Here is a 20,731-nt window from a genome sequence, read left to right as displayed (position 1 = left end):
CCCCGGCGCCCCCCGCGCTCCCGCCTCTTCGTTCTCCTCAGTGGATCTCGAAGCCTCTTCCCGCCGCCGCCTCCGGTGGAGCAGTCCCGGCGGGGCACCATGCCCAGTAAAACCAAGTACAACCTTGTGGACGACGGGCACGACCTGCGAATCCCCTTGCACAACGAGGACGCCTTCCAGCACGGCATCTGCTTCGAGGCCAAGGTGAGGGGCACGCCTGAGCGCGTGGGGTGCACAGCCAGCCTGGACGCATGGCTGGAGAAAGGCTGATGCGGGGTGTCCTACTGTTGGGCGGATGACTCTTGGACACTGGCCCCTGCCCAGGGCTGCCGAGACCTTGCAAAGTTGGAACGGCATTGCCCTCCAAAGTCCCCTCCCACCTGCAGGCTCCACTCCCACCTGCATATTCCACGACCTGAGAATCCTCTCCCGCCTGCTGACTAGCCGCCCCCTCCCCACGCCCCCAACTTGCAGACCCCTCCATCCACCTGCATAACCCTCCACCCATCTGCAACCCCCTCCCCCCTTATCTTTACCGGCCCAGGGTCGGATTGAGTTACTTCCCCACCCCTCCTTCCAAGAAGCTGGGTGAGTTCCGACACCTGATGCTTTAGAATCGGTGTGGGGGGACTCTTGTGTTATTTACCTGCTGTGCTCCCACGAGAGAAGTACTCCCAGGAGTGTCTTTTAAAGGGGGGGGGGGTGGTAGCTGCTTACTGATGGAGGAAAATAACACAGGGATGTTTTTAGATTCCAGGTAACTGCAGGTGTCAGAGCCACTTCCTAAACACCTGATTTGCCCCTTTTCCTTTGCTAGTGCCAGCTACTGATGGTGCGAAGTGGTAGTGAAAGCTGCTCATTTGTTGATTTTGTGACTTAATGTTAAGTTTGATCACCAGTTGTGACGAATTTGGCTGGCATGACTGAAATTTTCAGCCTTGGGGATGGAGGTGCAGAAGCTTGGGTTCTGGTTGGTCCCTGGATGCCTTTTCCAAAGCAAGGATGTCTGTCTCTGAAATTACAATTGAGGTGCCCCTCCTAAGATCAGTGCTTCTACTCTTCACATCCCTTCTGCTCTTCATTCACAAAGACTCTGGGACCCTCAGCAACTGCTTGTGTTTGCCTGTCACCCATAAATGCCTTTCCAAAGGAGTGTGTCTTGCTGGTTTTGAAAAGGAACTTTCCATGAGGAGACAGTTTTCCTCTTTGTTCCCTTTTCTTTTTCTCCTAGATGGTTATTTAGATACAGGGTTTTAGTATCTTCTGCAAGGATTATTCCATCAGGTGGCCAATCTTTCAGTTCAAGAAATATTTCCCAATTTTTGTTAAGTGCCTAATGTGGTCAGTTTTTCTTAGACATTTTTTTCTTCTCATGGAGATATGAGTTGGTGAATCTTACTTCCCTGTCCACCCCCATAACTTCCCCCAGCCTTATTTGCTAGAGCTAGCACAACATTCCTGCTCCCCAATTCTCACCCCTGACATCAACCTTGAGGTGGAATGCAGAACTGAATTGGGTATGGCCTGGACCAGAGCAGGGCTGCAGCCAAGATCTTATCTTGCTTCTCTTAGAATAGATCTGCTTGGTCTAAGATGGGATGTTTGAGTTAATTTTTGTCCTGGTTTGTTGCTTTGACGAGTAGGTTTTTTAAAGGGTGAGTTTTCATCATAATTGTGATTTAATTTTTTTGAAGATACATAAATTGGGAAATTGGTTTTGTTTGATTTACCAGTGCTCTGCTTGCAAGAATGAGGGTAAGAAGGATTAAAGAATTTTTTAAGCCTTTCTGCTCTTTTCTCCCAGTCCTCTGCATTTAATCCCAGTTAGGTCTCAACTAGGGCAAAGAAATCACCAGGTGAAGGCAGTCAAAGTTGCATCATGCTACCCTCCAGTAGTAGTATGATATACCTGCAGAGAGCCTGGCACAGGTGCCTTTAACGAGCCTCTGGGTGGTTTAATGCAGGTGATTGGGAGAGAATTTGATAAGTGCTGGGCATCAGCTTGTTTCCAACTTTGTAGGTCCTACCTTCCCTTCTCCGACATGCAGTTTCCTTTCTGAGCAAATGTCTGGGGGCTGTGTGATGTAGTTCCTATAGTAACTTCCTCGCATTCACAGACCATGGAGCTAGCTAATAGGAGGGGGGAGCCAGTCTAGATCCAGTTGTGTCCCCAGTGCAGATCTGCATGGTAGGAATCCAGGGTACTGCTATGAGAAGAGAAGAAAGTACAAGACTGACTGTGGGGACAGGGTGCTAAGTTTCAGTGCATGTCATTGGTGCTGGACACAGACTCATCCAAACCTTGTTGGCTGACACCTGAGTGGAGTCGAGGCAGAGGTGTTTCTGTCGCATGTGCCTGCAAGTGCCTTTGCTGCTGGCTTCCTCCAGGCAGCATCCATGCCACTGCACATTGTTGGGATTTCAGGGTTAATTCCACACCACATTCCTTCCTTGTTTTGGAAAAGCACAGACTGTAAAATGTAAATGCATTTTTGCTGCCTTGTCAGGCACCCTTGGAAAATGAGCCCAGGTCTTTCTCTCCCAAGGGCTGGCAGCTTACAGAATCAGCGCTGGATGGAGTGGCTCTTTGGATGCCTGCTGCTGACTTTAGGGTTCGGCAGTGATTGAAAGGCTGTGGTTAGGGTTGAAGGGCATCTAGGTGCCAGTTAATTTAATTATACATTTAATTATCCCTAGGAATGCTAGATGTTTTCCACCTGCAGTACTCATGTAATTCTCACCACTTCCCTAGAGATGGGGCTCCCTTTTTGCATTTTATAAATGAGGTTACAGGTTCAGGGAGGTTGCTGCCTGTCTTACTGCACATGGCTGGGGGAAAAGGGGATTTCTAAGATGCAAAGTGCAGCAAAAGTATTAAAAACAATATTATGCCTTATATGTGTAGGTAATTTTGGATTTGCATGGGACTTTTACATACAAAGAGTTTTCCTCTTATAGGAACAGAGACACTGGTGTTATCTCCATCTTCAGATAAAATAACTGGGGATAAGAGAGATAAACTTGTCGAGAGTCACAGAACTGATAAATACCAGAACATAAGGGTATTTATTGAGCACCTGCAATGTACCATGTATTGTTCTGGGTGCTGCCTCATCTAACTCTTGTACCCCACTGCTTTTAGTCCCATTCTAGCTGCTTTCCTTTGACCTTTCATATTCATAGATTGTCAGTACTGGAAAGAACCTTACGTTACCACCCTATTTAATAGATGAGGAAGTCATTGACCCTGGGTCACATAGCCAGTTAAGAACAGAGTTAGAACTAATGCTGGTTTTAGTTATTGACTGTGGTTTAATAAACTATCTCAAAACTCAGTAACTTAATATCTACTTGATTTGCTTTTGATACCTATCATGCATTCAGGCTAGGCTAGGCTGGGCAGTTCTTCTGTTGCATGTAATATTGAGTCTTCATTCAGCTGTTCTGGTTTATGCCAGGAAGACCCAGAATGTGCTTCTGCAGTTCCTGGTATGTCAGTGGTCCTGACTGCTGTATTCTACATGGAGGTGCTTGGGTTTCTTAGCATGGGGACCCTCTTATTTGGCAGCTGACGTTGAAGAGGAGATGTTGTAAACAGTGAAGTCGGAGTTACACAGACTTACATCTGCGTGCTATTGGTTAAATCAGGCCATAGACCAGCACAGATTTAAGAGGAGAATTAGACTTCTAAGCTCACATCGCCAAGTGTGGACTTGCCAAAGCTATCTTTGGATCAGTGTACCACCAAATTTTGTGTTCTTTTCCCTCTGCATATACCTCCTCCAATGAAGCCAAGTGTTCTTTGAGTGTTTCATGCTCTGTGTAGTACCTCTTTTTCCCAGATCAGCTACATACCTAGTTGACAGTAACAATTATTTGTGAAGTAGAAGAAATGACCTAGTATAGAAAATTTGCAAGCTGTGACTATATTATCATACTACAGAGTGGTTTAGTGGTTTGGGAGCTCCTGGTCTAGCCTGAACTGAATTCTCTGGCCACATTTTCCTCCTGATAATGGCTCCTCTGATTGATAGCTTCACTCTTGGGAATTTTAGAGGTTCCAGTAATTTCAGACAGCAGGTTGCCTATGGATACCTCTTGAACCTCACACTGCCTCACACTGTTGTGAGGGCTCCCAGATTAGGACATTACATATCTCACATCCTCACTGGGGTGTCTCCACCTATGCCTGCACCTATGGTACATGGTCAAGAGTTCTCGGGACTGGCACCACTATATCCTGGGTGCTATCTTCTACTCCCGGATCTCTCCCCACTCCCCAGCCCCAGCAGTTCTGTCTTTCGGATTCTGGGCCATTGTATTTAGTGACTTCTTTATTAAAGGTGCCATCATTGAAATGGACACTTATTTCATATTCTTGTGTACTTGTCCAGGTGCTATCTTTTGCTTAGAACTCTTGGAGGTGGAGAGTGGGGAAATGATGAATTTCAGTAATCCAGCACCAGTCCAAAATGATCCCCATTTCTATTCACCTTATTTTGCTCTTATAAACCTCTGGAGGTTCCTCTATGGCTAGTGTTGATTGTTTTTTTTTTTCTTTAAAGATTTATTTATATATGCATACAGAACTGGGTACGGGGTGGAGAGAGGATTCATTGGAGACAGAGTGGAGAGCAGACAGCATGATGAAGTACATTGCTTGAGGGGAGCAGCAGGTGAGACATGTGGGTCACTTCCCTGGCCAGGGATTGATCTCGCCCTGAAGCAGCTGCTGTGAGCTTCACAATGCTGCACTTTAGTCCATTGTACCATCAGGGAGGGCCCCACTAGTGTTGATTTGATGGGCAAGACTATTTATACATTAGCCATACATTTCATGATTTTATGATTTTTACTCCTGTCTCCTTTGTCCAAAATGTCCCTTTCCATTCAGAAATCAAATCATATAACCACATGTCCACATGTCATGATGACTTCTGCCAGTCCCTTCTGAGATCTTAATCAGACCACTTTTGTTTATGCTTACTCATGATACTGCTACTTGAAGAACTCAAACTTTCAGCAATTGGTCGCTACAATCTTGCTGCTGCTTTCTTATATTTGGAAGTACTCTCTTCCTCCTCCATTTCTCACCTCCTTTCTGATAGCTTTATTTTTATTGAGACTAATTTCACCTATCATACAAGCCACTTATACAATTCAGTGGCTTTTAGAGTATCTACAGATATATGTGCAACCATCACCAGAGTTGAAGATAGGGAGAGGACTCCCTTACCCTTCAGTTGTCATTACCTTATCCCCCTCCCTCCCAATGCAGACCTAAGTACACACTAAACTGCTTTCTGTCTCTTTCTCTTAGGTCTGCTTTTCTGGAAATTTGTATAAATGGAGTCATATAAAGTGTGGTCTGTGTCTGACTTCTTTCACATAGTGTAATGTTTCCAAGGTTCACCCATGTCGTAGCATGTATCCATACGTCATTCTTTTTTATGGCCAAATAATATTCCATTGCATGGAATTGATGGTCACTAAGGCTGTTTCTGTGTGAATAATAATGCAAACAAGTTTTTTTTAAAGATTTATTCATATATGCATATATAACTGAGGTACAGACCAGAGGTGCAGGGGTGGTGAGAGGATTCACCAGAGTGGGGAGACAGAGACAGAGTGGGGAGCGGAACAGGCAGATAGATGAAGTATACTGCTGAGGGGAGCAGTGGATGGGTCAGGAGAGGCCTCCCACACCATGTGGGTCACCTCCGGGGTGGGGATTGAACTCATGCTGAAGTGGATTTAGCTAATGGGTGCTGTGCTTTAACCTGCTGTGCCACAAGGGAGGGCCCTGTAAACAAGTTTTTATGTGCTATCCACTTTCATTTTTAGTAGGTAGATAAATTGAAATAGTAGAAGTGAAATTGCTGGGTTCTGTGGTAACTGTGTTTAACCATGTGGATCTGCCATGCTGTTACCCATGTGGCTGCATGTTCTGTCTTCCCACCAGCAGCGTGTGAGTGTTGTGATTTTTCCACATCCTCATGACACTTGTCTGACTTTTTGGTGATGTGAAGTGGCCTATTTCATTATGGATTTGGTTTACATTCTCTATAATGATATAGAACATCTTTGCATTTGTATATCTTCTTTGGATATTGATCTTTTGCCCATTTTTAAGTGGAAATGTTTTATTGGGTTCTAAGAGTTCTTTATATATTCTATATTTAGTTTCCCATATAGAGATGCAAGTATTTTTACCTGTTAAGTGGATAGTCTTTTCACTTTGACATTGTCCTTTGAAACAGTAATTTTAGTCCAATGTTGACTATTTGTTCCTTTTTTTGAGACCCATCTACCCCATGGCCCCTGCTACCCATCTTTTGAGTCTTGGTTCATCATTCCTTCACCCCTCCCCTGCCACCACAGGGTCCAGCTTCCCCACAATGGGCTTATTCCACTTTGGCCAGGAACACCTGTGGCCTTCCCTCTGTGAAATTGCTCTTACTGCCTCCTTGTCTAACATTTTTTTCCTATTCTTCCTTTCATGGCCAACCCTTATGAGAACGTGGTCTACTCTGTATGATTTCTCAGTATCCATTCAGTGCCTGGCCTTGTCCTCAGTGCTGACTGCTGTGCCTTGCACTTGCACTTGGGATATGTTTTCTGAATGAGTCATACCGTGTCTCTGCTGCTCCTGTGTGGTATCTGGGACTTCTGATGGAGAGCAGGACATGCTGTAGGTCTACAATTCTGTCCCCAGTGGGTATCCCACATGGTATCCCTCCACCCCTCTTACACAGTGTCACTGCCTCCATAATATGTGTCAAGTTAGCATTTTCCCTGCATTTAATGGAATTCCAGTGATAGCTAGGCAGTGGAATTAGTATCTTTAAGAACATGAGGCCAGTTTTAGGAGTAGATAATTGTCACTTCACAGTAAAGTACGTATTTTCAGCCTGTTGGGTCCTTGTTCATGAATTGATACCTTTTCTCCCCCAACTCATTATTTCCTTTATTTGCTGTTTATCATTTGTTGGACATGAATTTGGTTGGCAACACAGCATGGACTCTGGAACCCAGTGCTGTCCCTCGCTCCCTGTGTGACCTTGTGAGAGTTACCACTTCTTCTTCAGTGTCCTCTGTAAAGAGAGGACACAAATGTCTCACACCTTCTAGGGCTAGTGAGAGTTCTGAAGTTTACACACTTCTGTACAATATCCACTGCTGTTCTTACTACTGTTGTTACTTTAGACCTACACATTGAAACTTAAGTCTCATCTGTATTTGATTCTAGCCTGAAATTGTTTCACAGTGCGCTTTGTAAATCAGAGGTGAGGAGTGCATTGTCTTTATTTTTTATATGCCTGCTTAAAAAAATCTAGCTGTAGCATTACTCTGATGCCTAAAGTTGCAAACCAGACAGCAGGACTACTTTGTAGGTTTAAAATAGCTGTCAGCCTCCTTGGAAAGAGTAAAAAGGGGTTAACTAGCTTCTGGTGCCTGCCCCCCATCACATTTGTTCCAGCCTTTTAATCCTTGTTAGGATTAGGAATCACAGAGCCTGTTAAGTATGGTATGTTGTCTATCTTCACTGTCTTTCTCTGAATTTCTTGGATAAATATTTCTTTAAGCAGAGGTAATCTAAGCAGCAGGAATCTTGCATCATGGGATTAATTATACCTTGTGATGCTTACATTTCCCTTTTCAATTTTTATACTCAGCATCATGTTTCCTTTTCAACACCGGAGCAGCTGGCTTTAAAAGTTACTTAAAATGGCTCTTCCAGCAAGTTCCGCACCCAGAGTGTTGGAACACTCGACAGTCCTGTTCGCTGCCCCCGCATGGACCCAGGTTTACTTTCTACAGTGCTTCGGGAGGACTGCGTGTCTTACACCCTGTGTCTGTCCATGAGAGCTGAGTGTGATATCCCAATGTTGTCTGGGACAGCTGCTGAGATGATCAATCTTGAGTTGAACAAGGCCCGGACTTTGTCACAATGGGTGGCCATCAGGGGCCATTTCTCACCAGCTCAGCCTGTATTCATAGCACCTGCATGTGTTAGCCTGAGCACTTGTGTGTGTGTGTGTTGGGGAAAGAGCAATGGAGAGGCTGGGGGTGGGGGATGGGATGGCAGAATATAGAGTTTGCCTCTTGCAGATAAACCCATGTTCCATATTCTAGAGTCTGTCTCCTGATGTGGGTTCTGAGCTTCTCAAGGACCCGGGGACTCTGAAGTCCAGCCCTGCGCTGTCCATGAAGAGAGTGCTAACACAGTTACCTCAGTGAGGAAGCACGTGGCGCATCCCAGGCTGTGCCACCTGCCAAGTAGCCACACACCATGTGCTTTCCCAGCCCGGTAGCTCAGGGACTCTCAATACCTGAATTTGCAGGTGGGTAACCCTGCATGCAGTGCTGGGGCAGTGATGGGAGTCACAGCTTGCTGTCTCTCTGAGCATTCACCCTTACTTCAGGGCTGCTTTTCTCTCTGGATGCTGACAGCTAAGTGTATCAGCTACTTCCTCTTTGCACTTGGGTCTCAGCAGTTTACATGCACTGACAGTCTCTCCAACAGCCCCAGGAGCGGCTGTGTATAATTCCCTTTGAGGAAACTGAGCTTCACTTTTCCAGGTTGGGTTCAATGAGCAGGTGGTCTCAGGTGATGTTTCAGTGCCTCTGTGAGGCTGTGCCTCTGACCCATCAAGGGTCTGCTGTGTGCTCTGGGCACCAGGTGAACAGGGAAGTGCCCTCCATTGAGTGTTCTGAGACTCTCAATATGGAACTAAAGCACTGGCGAGTTAGTGGTGGCTCCTTCCATCCTGGAGATTGAGTTTATCCTGGTTCTCCGCCTCCTGTTCCTGCTTCTTGCCTTTCCCAGCTCTGTGTCTAGGCCCAGGTCTCCCACCACTCAGCACCCCGGTTCCCTCCTTGTGCCTGAGAGAAGTGCTGAAAAGCTTCCAGCTGGGAGGTGTGTTTCTAGGTTGGGCATCTCAGGCCACAGGGCATGATGGGAAGACTCCCTGCTTGAGTCCTTTTTTCCTTTCTTGATAATAAACTCTTCCCTTTTTGTTTTGGACTCTTTGGATCGAAAGGGGCATTCATGTGGAAGCATTTTCTTTTTCTGCCAAGAGGAAGATTAATGTCTTCTCAGGCCAAGTGACAGGTAACATATGATCTCGCTCCCATGCTGTTCCCATAAACACACATAATCTGGACTATAAATGCATTATCACACTGGCCCCCAACGTATGTGGATTTTCTTTTCTTAAACTTGGCATCCAGGTTAAGTCATTACATCTGGGCTCTCATATCCAAGGTATGAAACCTCACCTGTTCCCCCAAGGTCACTTCATTGCAGTTCTTTCCTCCTTCAAGTCAGAAGCTTTGCAGAGTCCTCAAATGAGGGGAATCACATACACATTCTTTGATTAGTTAAAAGTAGCTGTTCTCAAACTTCCGTGAATCACTTGACTCAAAATTACCTGGAAACTAATAAAAAGACAGATCCAGGCCTGTCAATACAGCAGAGGGCCTGGGTTATGTCTTTAGCTCAAGTTTTCCAGGTGATTCTGATAGCTATATAGTTGGGGAGCATGAAGTTGGAGGACTAATATTCACAATTGGCTGCTTGTTGGAAGTTAAAAACATTATTGCTGGCTGGGTACGCTCACACTTCAATTCCTTTAGTATGGGGTAATGCACTTTTGAGATCTTTTATTTTTTTTTGCTGAGACTTAGTTCTTTGCTTTAAGCTTACTAGGTGCCTCGCAGGGAGCAGTGTGGCAGCAGGGTGGGATGGGGGAATGATGACTCAGAGTCCATGTGGAGCAGTGAGAAGCCCAGAGGGGCTCCATCAGGAAGTAAAGTGTAGCCTCCACTCCAAAGACAGCCTCAGATTTATCTGAGTCAGATGCAAAGGTGGAGCAAGTATGTAGGGAGTGTACATGGGCGGGGAGGGAGGGAAGCAGTTATTGGGGTGTAAGCTAGAGTAGAGTGATGGGGCGGTTGCCTGGGGGCTCCATTATTCTTTCCAGTCTAAGTGTTAAGGGGAAGGATGTCCTAAAGGAACTCTGCAGGGTTTTGTGGACTCCACCCCTTACTCTAGTGATTGGAAACTACAACTCCCAGCAGTACCAGGGAGAGAACTGTGAGGACCCAAGGGCGGAGCTAAGCAGGCATTCTGGGACTTTGGGGGATAAATAGGGCACCATTTTGTCTTTCAGTCTCTCACTGGGGCTATGGCCCTCCGGACTGCGTGACTCAGGGTTTTTAGTCAGTTGAGCTGGTAAGGTATTCCAGTTACTTTGTATCCTGCTCTCTTTCCCTTGGTTGTTTCCTATTCCTTTCCCCTTTTTGTAAATAAACCCGTTATTGACCCTTTTGTGTGTGCCTGCAGTGTAACTGAATTTTGAGACGCAGGTGAGGTCCCACAGAGAGGCGGCCCAGTCCACTCTGGGCTACCCTGTAATATAAGCATATCATCTTTATTGTGATAACTGCCTGCTGTTTCAGCAGACTGTGGTTTCCCAGTCTGTTCCTCGTACCAACCAGGACGTTTGCTCTCTGACAAGCCCCCTGCATGACCCTGCCCCTAGCTGACAAGCAGGAACTCTGGGCACCAAGCCAATAACCCTGAGAACAAGGTGGGGGCTGGGGACTCCCACAATTAATGATTGCCTGTTGAAGCTTTTTTGTGAAGGTTGCTCTAAAATCCTTATCAGTTAATTCCAATATGTCATATCAGTGTTAGTATCTTTGAATTGTTTCTTTTCATTGATGTCGAAATTTTTCCTGGGTTTGGGAATAATGAATGACTTTTGACTAAAACGTGGTCAATTTAGGTGTCATGAGCTTCTGGATGTTAATGAATGAAAGCTTCATTCATTTTAGCAAGATTCCTCCGCCAATGACTGGGGCCAAGTAGGGGAGGGCACCACCCTCTGTTGGGTGGGAGGTGAAGTCCAGGTTATTTATTGGCCTCAGCTGGCTGAAGGCGCAGGGTGGCCTCACTGCCCTTGCTGGTGCTACCTGCAGGATGCTCAGCCTTCTTATGAATGGGGAATGGCATTTCACTCATTCTCTAACACATCAGCAGGGAGGAGTGAAGGAAGCCCTGTTGTCCCCAGGTAAGGGTTAAGCCTGACGCCCCAACATCTCATTCAGTGGCTGGAGGGACCCTCTCTTTCTAGCCTGTTGAGGGCAGAGATCTAGTTACCTAACTAGGGGGGGGCGCAGGGGATGCAGAATCAGTTCTGTGTGGTTTGGCCAGAGTCAAGCTATCACTATCCAAAAGCTTATTGTCATGGAGGTTGGCCCTTTCCAGCCCTGCGGTTTGAAAAAAGAGGTTTTTCTTGGGCTTTCCCCTTTTTTTCTGTGTCTCCTGGAGTTTCTGGATCTATAGTTTCACCAGCAGCTAGTCTTTCACGAGGTGAAAAGCCCAGAGAACTCTGCTGCTGTGTCGTTTCTTGGGTGCTGAAGTCCTGGCTGGTTTGTTGCCTTCGCTCCATCTTTCAGAATCTTCTTGTACTTGTCCGATACCTCAAGGATGTTCTGATGGTTGTTAGAAACAGGGAAAGTGTCTGTCTTTCTGGAAAAGGGGGTTCCCTATCATGGGAGTTACACATGCTCTCAAATGATTGAAATCAAATCAAAGAGCCAGCTTTGGGACACTCAGGTTTTGAGCTCCGAGACATGCAGAGGTCATTTTGTGGGAGGCCCAAGAGGAACTGGGGTCTTCCCATAAATTCTGATGGTTGCTTGGCAGCCACCAAAGGCTGGGTATGCTCACTGGCAGTGGCTGTCTCCTCTCGATCACAAAGTGATGCCACCCCAGTCGCCCCCCACCACAGGTGTTTCCATTTACATTCACGCATGCCCCCATGCTCTCTGGGCCCAGGTATCCATAATTACAGGTGCATGTGCAAGACCACAGGTGCTAATTATAGATGCTAATAGGAGGGAGTAAAAAGCCTAATTTTTAACTCATTTACCTTACACACCTATATTCAATTTGCTCCCCTGAATTCATTCAGGTTTTTTCTCCAAATAGTCCTTTGTGGGCTTCTTTATTTTCCTAAATAAAGTTATAGAAATAAGTCTGATGGTATAGGGGTATTTACTTGTGTGTCTGTATCAGAGAGCAGAGGTTGGTGTTGATCATCAGAGGCTGAAGGAAATCGGCCTCACTTGGGGAGGCACAGATACTGGAAAGAGGCCACATGGCAGAGCTGTGTGGTAAAGCATGTACAATGTGCTGGGCGTATGGCTATCTGTTTTGATAAGCTTCCATTTAATCCTTCCTGTTGGCCGAAATGATGGCCTTTGCTCCCTTTATTGTTGTTGTGAAGGTTCAGTATTAGTGAACTGCCCACCATATCCAATTCTGGGTGCAGAAATGAGGCCTTGCTTTTGCCACACAGATCCCTGAACTTCCTCTGTAGAGACACTCACAGTGTCCTGCTGGGATAAGGGAGGTGATGGGTATTCTTCCCTGGACCTAGGACAGGTTTGGAATCCACCTGTTGTTGGTAGCTTAGTTTGTGACTTTGGACAACTCTTACAAGAGTACAAAATGAGGAATCTTAAGCTTTAAACCTGCCATTGTAGCATTTTTTGTGGAGAATGGTTGGAGGGGCCATAACAGACCGGGGGAGACTGTGAAGAACACGCATCCTGGCCTGTAGGCAGGTGATGGCCATTGCTGGGATTGGGGCCTCTGCCCCTTGGGTTGCCAGAGGTGTAAGGAGATACCTTTGCACATGGGAGGACTGCATGTGTAAGTAAAGGGAATGGCAGATTTCTGGTTAGAAAGGATGGGAAGCATGGTGCTGTAATATGACAGAGGAGAAGTGGGTTTATGTAGAAGGTTTTATTACTTTTTTTAAGGGGATGAGATAATAAGAAAACCATAGATAATGAAGAAATAACAGAGAGACACATGCCCCAGGAGTCTTTAAGTACCAGGTTTGAGAGAAACGAGTCAATTTTATAAACAGTGGGAAACAAAAATGTGTTTTCCAGGGGATGAGCTATAGTGTAGTATTTGTGCATGGAGACGGACACACTCACACACGCAGTGCTGCATTAGGATGATGCTTTAGGAAGGAATGGCTGAGAGCTTCTGCAGAGATAAAGAGCAAAGGGGACTAGTGCTAGGTGTGAGGGCCTGGACGTGAATATGGGCAGCCATGGAAATGAAGAGGTAAGAGAAATCACAAAGTTTGGATGCAGCGGGAATGACATTGTGTTCTTGGGCCAGGTTGCGTTTGGGAAGGAGAATCACAGGTAGAAATGACTTAGGCTAGTCTGCACTTACATCTCAGTGTATCATTGCAACTCAAAGGACGAGGCTTTCAACACTGCTCAGAGGACACTCAGATACCTGAAGTGCATGAGCTTGAGTTGGTTGTAAGCTGTTCATTGTGGGCTGGCCTTTAGCCATACTTATGTCCTGCATGGAATTCTCTCTCTCTCTCTCTCTCTCTCTCTCTCTCTCTCTCTCTCTCTCTCTCTCTCTCTCTCTCTCCTTAGCATTAACATTAATTCTTAGTGTTTAGGGGGTCTATTACTAGGCTGCAGGGAACTGGCAATTTAAGATCTAGTTAGTTAACTTGGTGAGGATGTGCCAGTGTCCACATAAGCCCCTCTGAGATGAGGAAGGTCCGAGTGGGATATTAAAAATGGGGTCCCAGGTAGTTAAAGTCTCAGCAAGCTAGGGGTAAGACACCCTTCTCCCTCCTGCCCTCTTTTTGGAAATGAAGTTGCTGAAATAGGAAAACTTCAGCAGGGATTCTTTAAGTCACTGGTTACAAATCCATAATGGGAGGCTAATTACTGTTTGGGATATTAAGAACTTCCTTTGTGTCCCTAGGCTTTCTGTAATACTTACCTGCCCACAGTGCAATTAGTTCTGTCTTCTCCACCACCCTCCTGCCCCTCCCCCACCGTGGTGCTCCCTGACTACAAGATCCTTAAATAAGCACTTTTGAATTTCGAGGTACATTAAAGGTGTGCCATGGAATTTGACTGATCCGACGAATGGATGAATGATGTCCTCGAGTGTACGCTGCTTCCCTCCTCCCCCCAACATTACCTAGCACCTTAGTTAGGAGTGGGATTCCTAGCTTGGCTTTTCCTCAGTGTAGTGATTCTGCTTCTCCTGCCAGCGGTTACCTGATTCACATTATTTGTATTTCACAAAAACGGACTGTGGAGAGAAGATGGTGTCTGCTGACTTTCCCCTCCCAATCATCCCCTTGGCAAGGTGGTAAGATTTTCTTGGGGTGGGTCTGCAGCTGGAGGTGAATGAGCCTGTGGCCTGCAGCCAGCTTTGCAGCTGTAGGCCAAGTGTGCATGCATCAATTCCAGGCTCCGTGCGCTTCCTTGATTTCCATGGCATTATTTGGTTTACCGTCTCAGTGCGATTTGTGTACTTGGCTTAGCGCAGGCTCCATAAAAGGTGGTTTGACTTGTGTATTTTCTCGAGTATTGGCAAAGGGCCTGGAGTAGCAGCTGCTCAGTTAGCATGGGTAAGGTGCATGGAACTTACAGGGTTCAATCTGTCGGAGCGAGGTGACATCTCCGTGAATGTCAGCCTCTCACGACAGTAATGCCTTTGAGTGTTTCATTTCCTCTTTCTAGCAGCAGCTTCAACTTGTTTTTCTTCAAAAATATGACTGAACACACACTTGAGCCTGCTGACTCATCTCTTTAAGGCAGAAGTGTCGGTGTTGGATGACCACGTGGGAGGCCTGCAGTCGCTTCCATGCCTCCCTCCCTGTTCAGTGGGTGCTTGGGTGCTGGAGGCCAGTCTGAGAGACTGGAATGCGACCTGACTTGGGAGGGTTCTGGGCCACGGGCAGTGCCAATCTTGTGTTTTGTGGGATCAACAACCTCATCTCTGGACTTCAGTACCCTGCCCCCGCACTAAAGTAGGGGGCTTGACTGAGAGACCCCCTCTCAGATGATCTGAGGTGCTTTCCAACTCAACACCAAGTCTCTGTTGTCCTCTTCCCACCTCTTCTGCAGACTTCCCCTTCCCCAGTGAACTCCCATCCCTATTACTAATGCCCACATGCTGGTTGACAGATCAATTAGAGCAAACAGCCAGAGCCCAGCAGGACTGCAGGGCACTCCACACTTCCCTGGCTGTGTCAAGTGCCCTCTGACTTTGAGGCGTGGGTGGAGGGAGCTGGCGCTTTCTTCCTTAGCTGTCCGTCAATATGTTGCTCAAGTGCAACCACACATAAGCAGGATTTATTCATGCTTTGTCCCATATTCTCAAATATTTACACCTTTATGCTCGGTGGAAAAAAAAGAATCTTTTAAGTCACAGTCATCAATTTTTACCTATTGCAGCCCAAAGCCTAACCCTACAGGGTCAAATTCTACAGAGAATGCTAATGAGAAAGACTGAGCTGTAATCTTGGATTCTGTAGAATTTAAGCAGGAAGGAACCTGTGTGCGTTATACCAGCCCCTCCCCCCCTTCCTGGGACGAAGTTCTTAGCCTCAAAGGGCAGTATTAGTTCTCCTCTGTTCAAGGATTTATGCTTAGCCTTGCTGCCTCAGAAACCTAATTTCTTCTTACATCAGTGCTTTGTTCCCAGCTGTATGATAGGCTCCCCTGGAGAATAACGGAGTCGAGATGCCCACTGTCCTGATAGATTCTTATTTCTCATGTCTGGGCTGAGCGTCACTATATATTTTTTCAATAACAAAGTTTGAGAGGACATTGGTTTATAACATTATGTAAGTTTCAGGTGCACAGCATTATAACTTGACACTTGTATATATTACATAATTATCACCACCCAAAGCCTAAGTTTTACCCATCACCACATACATGACCCCCCTTTACCTAATTGACCTGCCCTCCAGTCTCTTCCCTTATGGTAACCACCAGTCTCTTCTTTGTATCCAAGTTTTTGCTTCTTCATTTGCTTTGTTTCTTTCTATTCCACAAGAGAGAAACCATAGTCTTTTCTCTTCATTTTCTTAGCCTGATCCCCCGAAGGTCCATCTACGTTACTGCAAATGGCAAGCTTTCATCTTTCTTTATATGTACATAGCTGAGTAGTATTCCTTGAATACTTGCTGCATTTTCTTTACCCACTCCTCTGGCACTCAAGTGGTTTCCGTATCTTGGCGATTGTAAATAATGTGCAGTCAGTCGGGTCACATATTATCTTTCTGGAATAACATTTCATTTTCTTTGGGTGAATACCTAAAAGTGAAATAGCTGGGTCATACTCTAGTTCTGAATTTTTGAGGCATCTCATTGTGGTTTCCCATAGTGACCGCACAATTTACATTCTCACCAACATTATACAAGGGTCCCCTTTTCTCACATCCTCCCTTACTCTTGTTTCTTGTATTTTTGCTGCTAGCCACTCTCATAGATGAAGTAATAGATATTGTGGTTCTGATTTTCATTTCCCTAATATGAGATGATGGACATCTCTTCATGGGTGTTAGCCATCCTATGTATCTTCTTTGCTAAAATTAAGATCTTCTGTTCATTTTGAACCTGGATGTTTTTCTGTTGTGGAGTCCATGTATTTTGGGTAGCAGCCCTTTGCCAGATGTGTGATTTGCAGATACCTCCTCCCATTTGGTCAATTGCCTGCTCATTTTACCATCACCCTAATTTTCAAAGCCCCCAGGTGATTGCCATGTAGATGGGAGCACTGCTGATGTGTGCACAGAATTGGGACAGGTATGAGTAGATCCAGGTTATTCAGATTGACAAGTCAGAATGCCTTGCTGTGGATTTGCAGTGAGATCCATAAGTGAGAGTCTGGATGTACTTGTGGGTGAACGTAACCTCTGTGCAGTAGGAATATGGGGGTTGGGAGGGGCTGAGCTCTCCCTTCAAGGTCGGTTGGGTCTATTTAATGGCAGTGGACCAAGAAGGTCTGAGGTGGGAACCCACACAGTGGTAATGGTTCCCCCCAGTAAAGCAGGAATATTCAGTTGCTAAGTCCTCGACTTCCCTTATAGCATTTGGATACCAGCAGCAGCTACCTGTATATGCTGTGTGTGTGTGTGTCTTTTCAGGGCCTCTTCCTCCCCATGATACTTCCTACATATGCAATACACACACTCTTTGGTATCTCTTTGGGCCTGGGATGTTTCTTGATTTCTTCTGCCTGACTTCTGTTGCTTTTTTCCATGCCTTCCTCCTCCCACTACAGGGTTCTCTGAATAAGATCTGTACTCAGCTATTTCTCCAGGAAGATCTGCATTTTAATGCAAAATGACATTTCAATGTTTATTTTTACTGGATCAGCCATTGTTTCTAGATTTTCTCTGTGGACAGCGTTGGGCAACTACAAATAAGGAGAGAGCATGAGAATGAATGTGATAAATGTACATATACTTGTAAGTTCATACTGATACTTCCTTTTTAAAAATTATTTGTGCATACAGGAACTGGGATACAGGCCAGAGGTGTGGAGTGTGAGGATTCACCACAGTAGGGAACAGAATAGGCAGGTCGACTGAAATACACTGCTGAGGGGAGCAGCGGGCGGGTTAGGAGAGGTCTGCCACGCCATGTGGGTCAGCTCCCTGGCCAGGGATCAAACTCAGTGCTGCAGTGGCTGCGGCTAGCTTCTTAGTGCTGCGCTTTAGCCCATTGTGCCACCAGAGAGGGCCCCTCATACTGATATTTCTAAGTGGAATTCAAGACTGCAAAGTTTTTTTTTTTTTTTAAGATTTATTTAATTATGCATACAGAACTGGGGTATAGGACAGAGGTGCAGGGGCGGTGAGAGGATTCACCAGAGACAGAGTGGGGAGCCAAACAGGCTGACTGATGAAGTACGCTGCTGAGGGGAGCAGCAGGCGGGTCAGGAGAGGTCTGCCACACCATATGAGTCACCTGTGGGGCCAGGGATTGAACTCATGCTGAAGTTGCTTTAGCTTCTTAGTGCTGTGCTTTAACCTGCTGTACCACCTGGGAGGGCCCAAGACTGCAAAGTTTTTATATAACCTTTTCTATATTATCTGTTTGTTTTTGTTTGTTTGTTTCACATCTTGAGTTTTGGTTTCCAAGTATGTACAGAATGACAGAAATGAATTCCCCATAATCAGTGATTTACTTTATATCACAATACAGGAAAAACAATACTAATACTTGCAACAATTACATATATTTCATGTGCCATCCCATCAGCCATCATTTTAAAAAACAGTTGTATTAGGTGATTATAGTCAATTGAGTAATGGCCCCTCCCAGAGATAACCTCATCTCTGGAACTGAATGTTATACTCTATATGGTAGAGACCAAGTTCAGGATCTAGTGATGGGGAAATGACCCTGGATTATCTGGGTGGTCCCTAAATGCCATCACCAGTGAACTTACAGAAGGAGACAGGGGGATTATACAGAGAAAAGGATAAGGCAGTGTCATCAGGCAAGGGGACTGGGGTTGGACCAAAGATCTGAGTTTACGGCCACAAACCATAAGACAACTTTTGGCAACCACCAGAAGTTTCAGGAGACTTGGAATGGGTTATCTGCTAGAGTCTCCAGAGAAGAGCAGCCTGCTGGCACTTTGATTTGGTAAAGTGAAACTCATTTTGGACTCTGGCCTCCAGAACTGTGAGAGAATATATTTGTTAAGCCACTGACTTTGCTGTACGTTGTCACAACAGCTATAGGAAATGACTGTGATCATGGCCATTATACTCGGTGATGTCTGCTTTTCAACGCTCATCGGGTCTTAGTTCCTCAGTAACCTACTTAGTACTTATTACCCATACTGGCCACCTTCATTCTTGAGTAACCTTAGGGGCTTCATGACAACAGCTTGTTTGCTTGTTTTCCATACTGGTATACAAAAAGTATGGATGTGAAATCTCTGATTGACATTTTCTTTATTTTGAATATTGCCACATCTTCTGGCATAAATTTTATGTCTGATGATAATCTAATTTTTACTTTTTATTGAGGTGACATCCCTTATTTTCATAATTTTAAAAGGGGGTATGTCTTTGATATGTACACTACATTAAGTTTAGCCCTAAAAATCCAAGTCTATCCTAACTTTTCTTTCTCACATAATTCATGTACTTTTTCCTCTGGGATGTTTAAATTGACATCGTCTTTAAAGTCGAATCATGTTACTAACATGTATCTTGACATTAGGTTGTTCCCAAGATGGTATCTTCAGGTACTTATTAGGATCTTTCAGTAGGAAGCTTCAAATGTTTTTCTTTATTGGGGAAATTTTCATGAATCACCTTTGGAATTCTGTTCCCTTTCCTTGGTTTTGTTCTTCAAATCCCCTCTAAGCACCTTACTGGCTCTTCTCTGTGCATTTTCAAGTCTCTTGGCTCTTTCTATATTTTATTTTTTGCATTTTAAAATGTTTCTTACTTTTGGGGTATTTTTCTTCTATTGCTTTTTTAGTTTGCATTTTCTGAAATTGTTCAAAATTTTCTGAATGTTGAATGTTGTCACTTCATTTCTGAATTTTCATAGTTCTAATTTATGTTCTTTCATGTCTTGCATAATTTAAAATATTTTAGTTTATTTTGAAGTGCCCCATTTTTGATTTTTGAATATGTGCCTTTTTGGCATGTTTTCATTGTCACATATCTCTACAGATATTTTGCTCTTTATTTTTATTTTTTTACTTATAGACATGCTTATGGATTTGAACTTGATGTATATTTTTAAAGATTTGTTTATGTATTCATACAGAACTGCCGTAAAAGTCAGAGGTGTAGGGGCTGTGAGAGGATTCACCAGAGACAGAGTGGGGAGCAGAAAGGCAGAGTGGAGAGCAGAATAGGCAGATCAACAAAGTACACTCCTGAGGGGAGCAGCGGGCGGGTCAGGAGAGGTCTGCTGTGCCATTTGGATCACCTCTGGCGCTGGGAATAGGACTCACAGTGAAGCGGCTGCGGCCAGCTTGCAGTGCTATGTCCTAACCTGTTGTGCTACCAGGGAGGGCCTGAAGTTGGTATTTTTCTGCTGTTAATTTTTATGTGAACTTGTTTTCATTAATTGTTAAAGGGATGAGGCATCCCCAGCTTTTTAACTGCACAATCCTCCTATCATTTTCACATAGATGAGAAAGTGGGGGCTCTTCTCTGCTCCCCACTTTGATCTGCATCTTCTCTCCTTCAAATCCATTGCCTGTCCTACCAATTTTGATTCTGCAGAAGGTCCTGAATAAGTCATCCCAATTTATGTCGTTTTGTGGCAATACTGGGGAGAAACCGATGAAACACTTTGCTGGTGTGCATAAAAGGCAGAAAGAATAAATGAGTTGATATTGAAGAAATGATGTTATGCAGGACCTGCTTTCCTTATATGTCATTTCACTTAGAGCTGCAGTTTCCAAGAACAGATCCACAATGTTAGTTGAAGACTGACTCTATTCCCAATGTTTCTCCTGTCCAGTGAGTCAGTTTTGCCAATTCACAGTAGTGGGGATACTCAGCCTTCAGCTTCACTAGAGACCTCTTTCAGCCCTGGTTCCGCGTGCCGTTCTCCATTGCCCACTGCACTCTTCTGTGAGTACCTGCTATCCTTTCAGGCTTCTCCCCATCCACTCATCCCTCATTATTACCCCTCTGTTTTCTCCCACAGAGAGACCTTCCTTTTTGCTGACTACTATTCATTTGTCCCCATCTGCATATATTGTAGGACTTGCAAGGATTCCTTGCTACCAAATTTTTTTGGATGTTGTCCATGAGCATTTAATCTTGCAGTTCAGTTCCTCTTTCTCTTCTGTGGGGTTGCAGAAGACCCAGAGATGATGTTG

General features: G+C 45.0%; 1 protein-coding gene across 4 annotated transcripts in view; it reads left to right on the top strand.

The window, feature by feature from the left end:
- Positions 1-6: 6 nt before the first annotated feature.
- Positions 7-20,731, top strand: part of NOS1AP (nitric oxide synthase 1 (neuronal) adaptor protein) — a 247,015-nt gene continuing 226,290 nt past the window's right edge. For 2 of the 4 annotated variants that reach the window (XM_012729080.1, XM_004688433.2), the window contains exon 1: positions 24-204. In XM_012729080.1, coding sequence (XP_012584534.1) covers positions 100-204 — 105 coding nt within the window. In that variant the 5' untranslated portion in view covers positions 24-99. Of the gene's footprint in view, positions 205-20,731 lie in introns of all 4 variants that reach the window. The other 2 variants (XM_012729083.1, XM_004688434.2) reach the window with 2 other exon arrangements.

Source organism: Condylura cristata, unplaced genomic scaffold, assembly GCF_000260355.1.
Source record: "Condylura cristata isolate star-nosed mole 26May11 unplaced genomic scaffold, ConCri1.0 scaffold00024, whole genome shotgun sequence".
Taxonomy (NCBI): Eukaryota; Metazoa; Chordata; class Mammalia; order Eulipotyphla; family Talpidae; genus Condylura; species Condylura cristata.
Note: the sequence above shows the minus strand (reverse complement) of the source record. Positions and strands in the feature narration are given on the sequence as shown.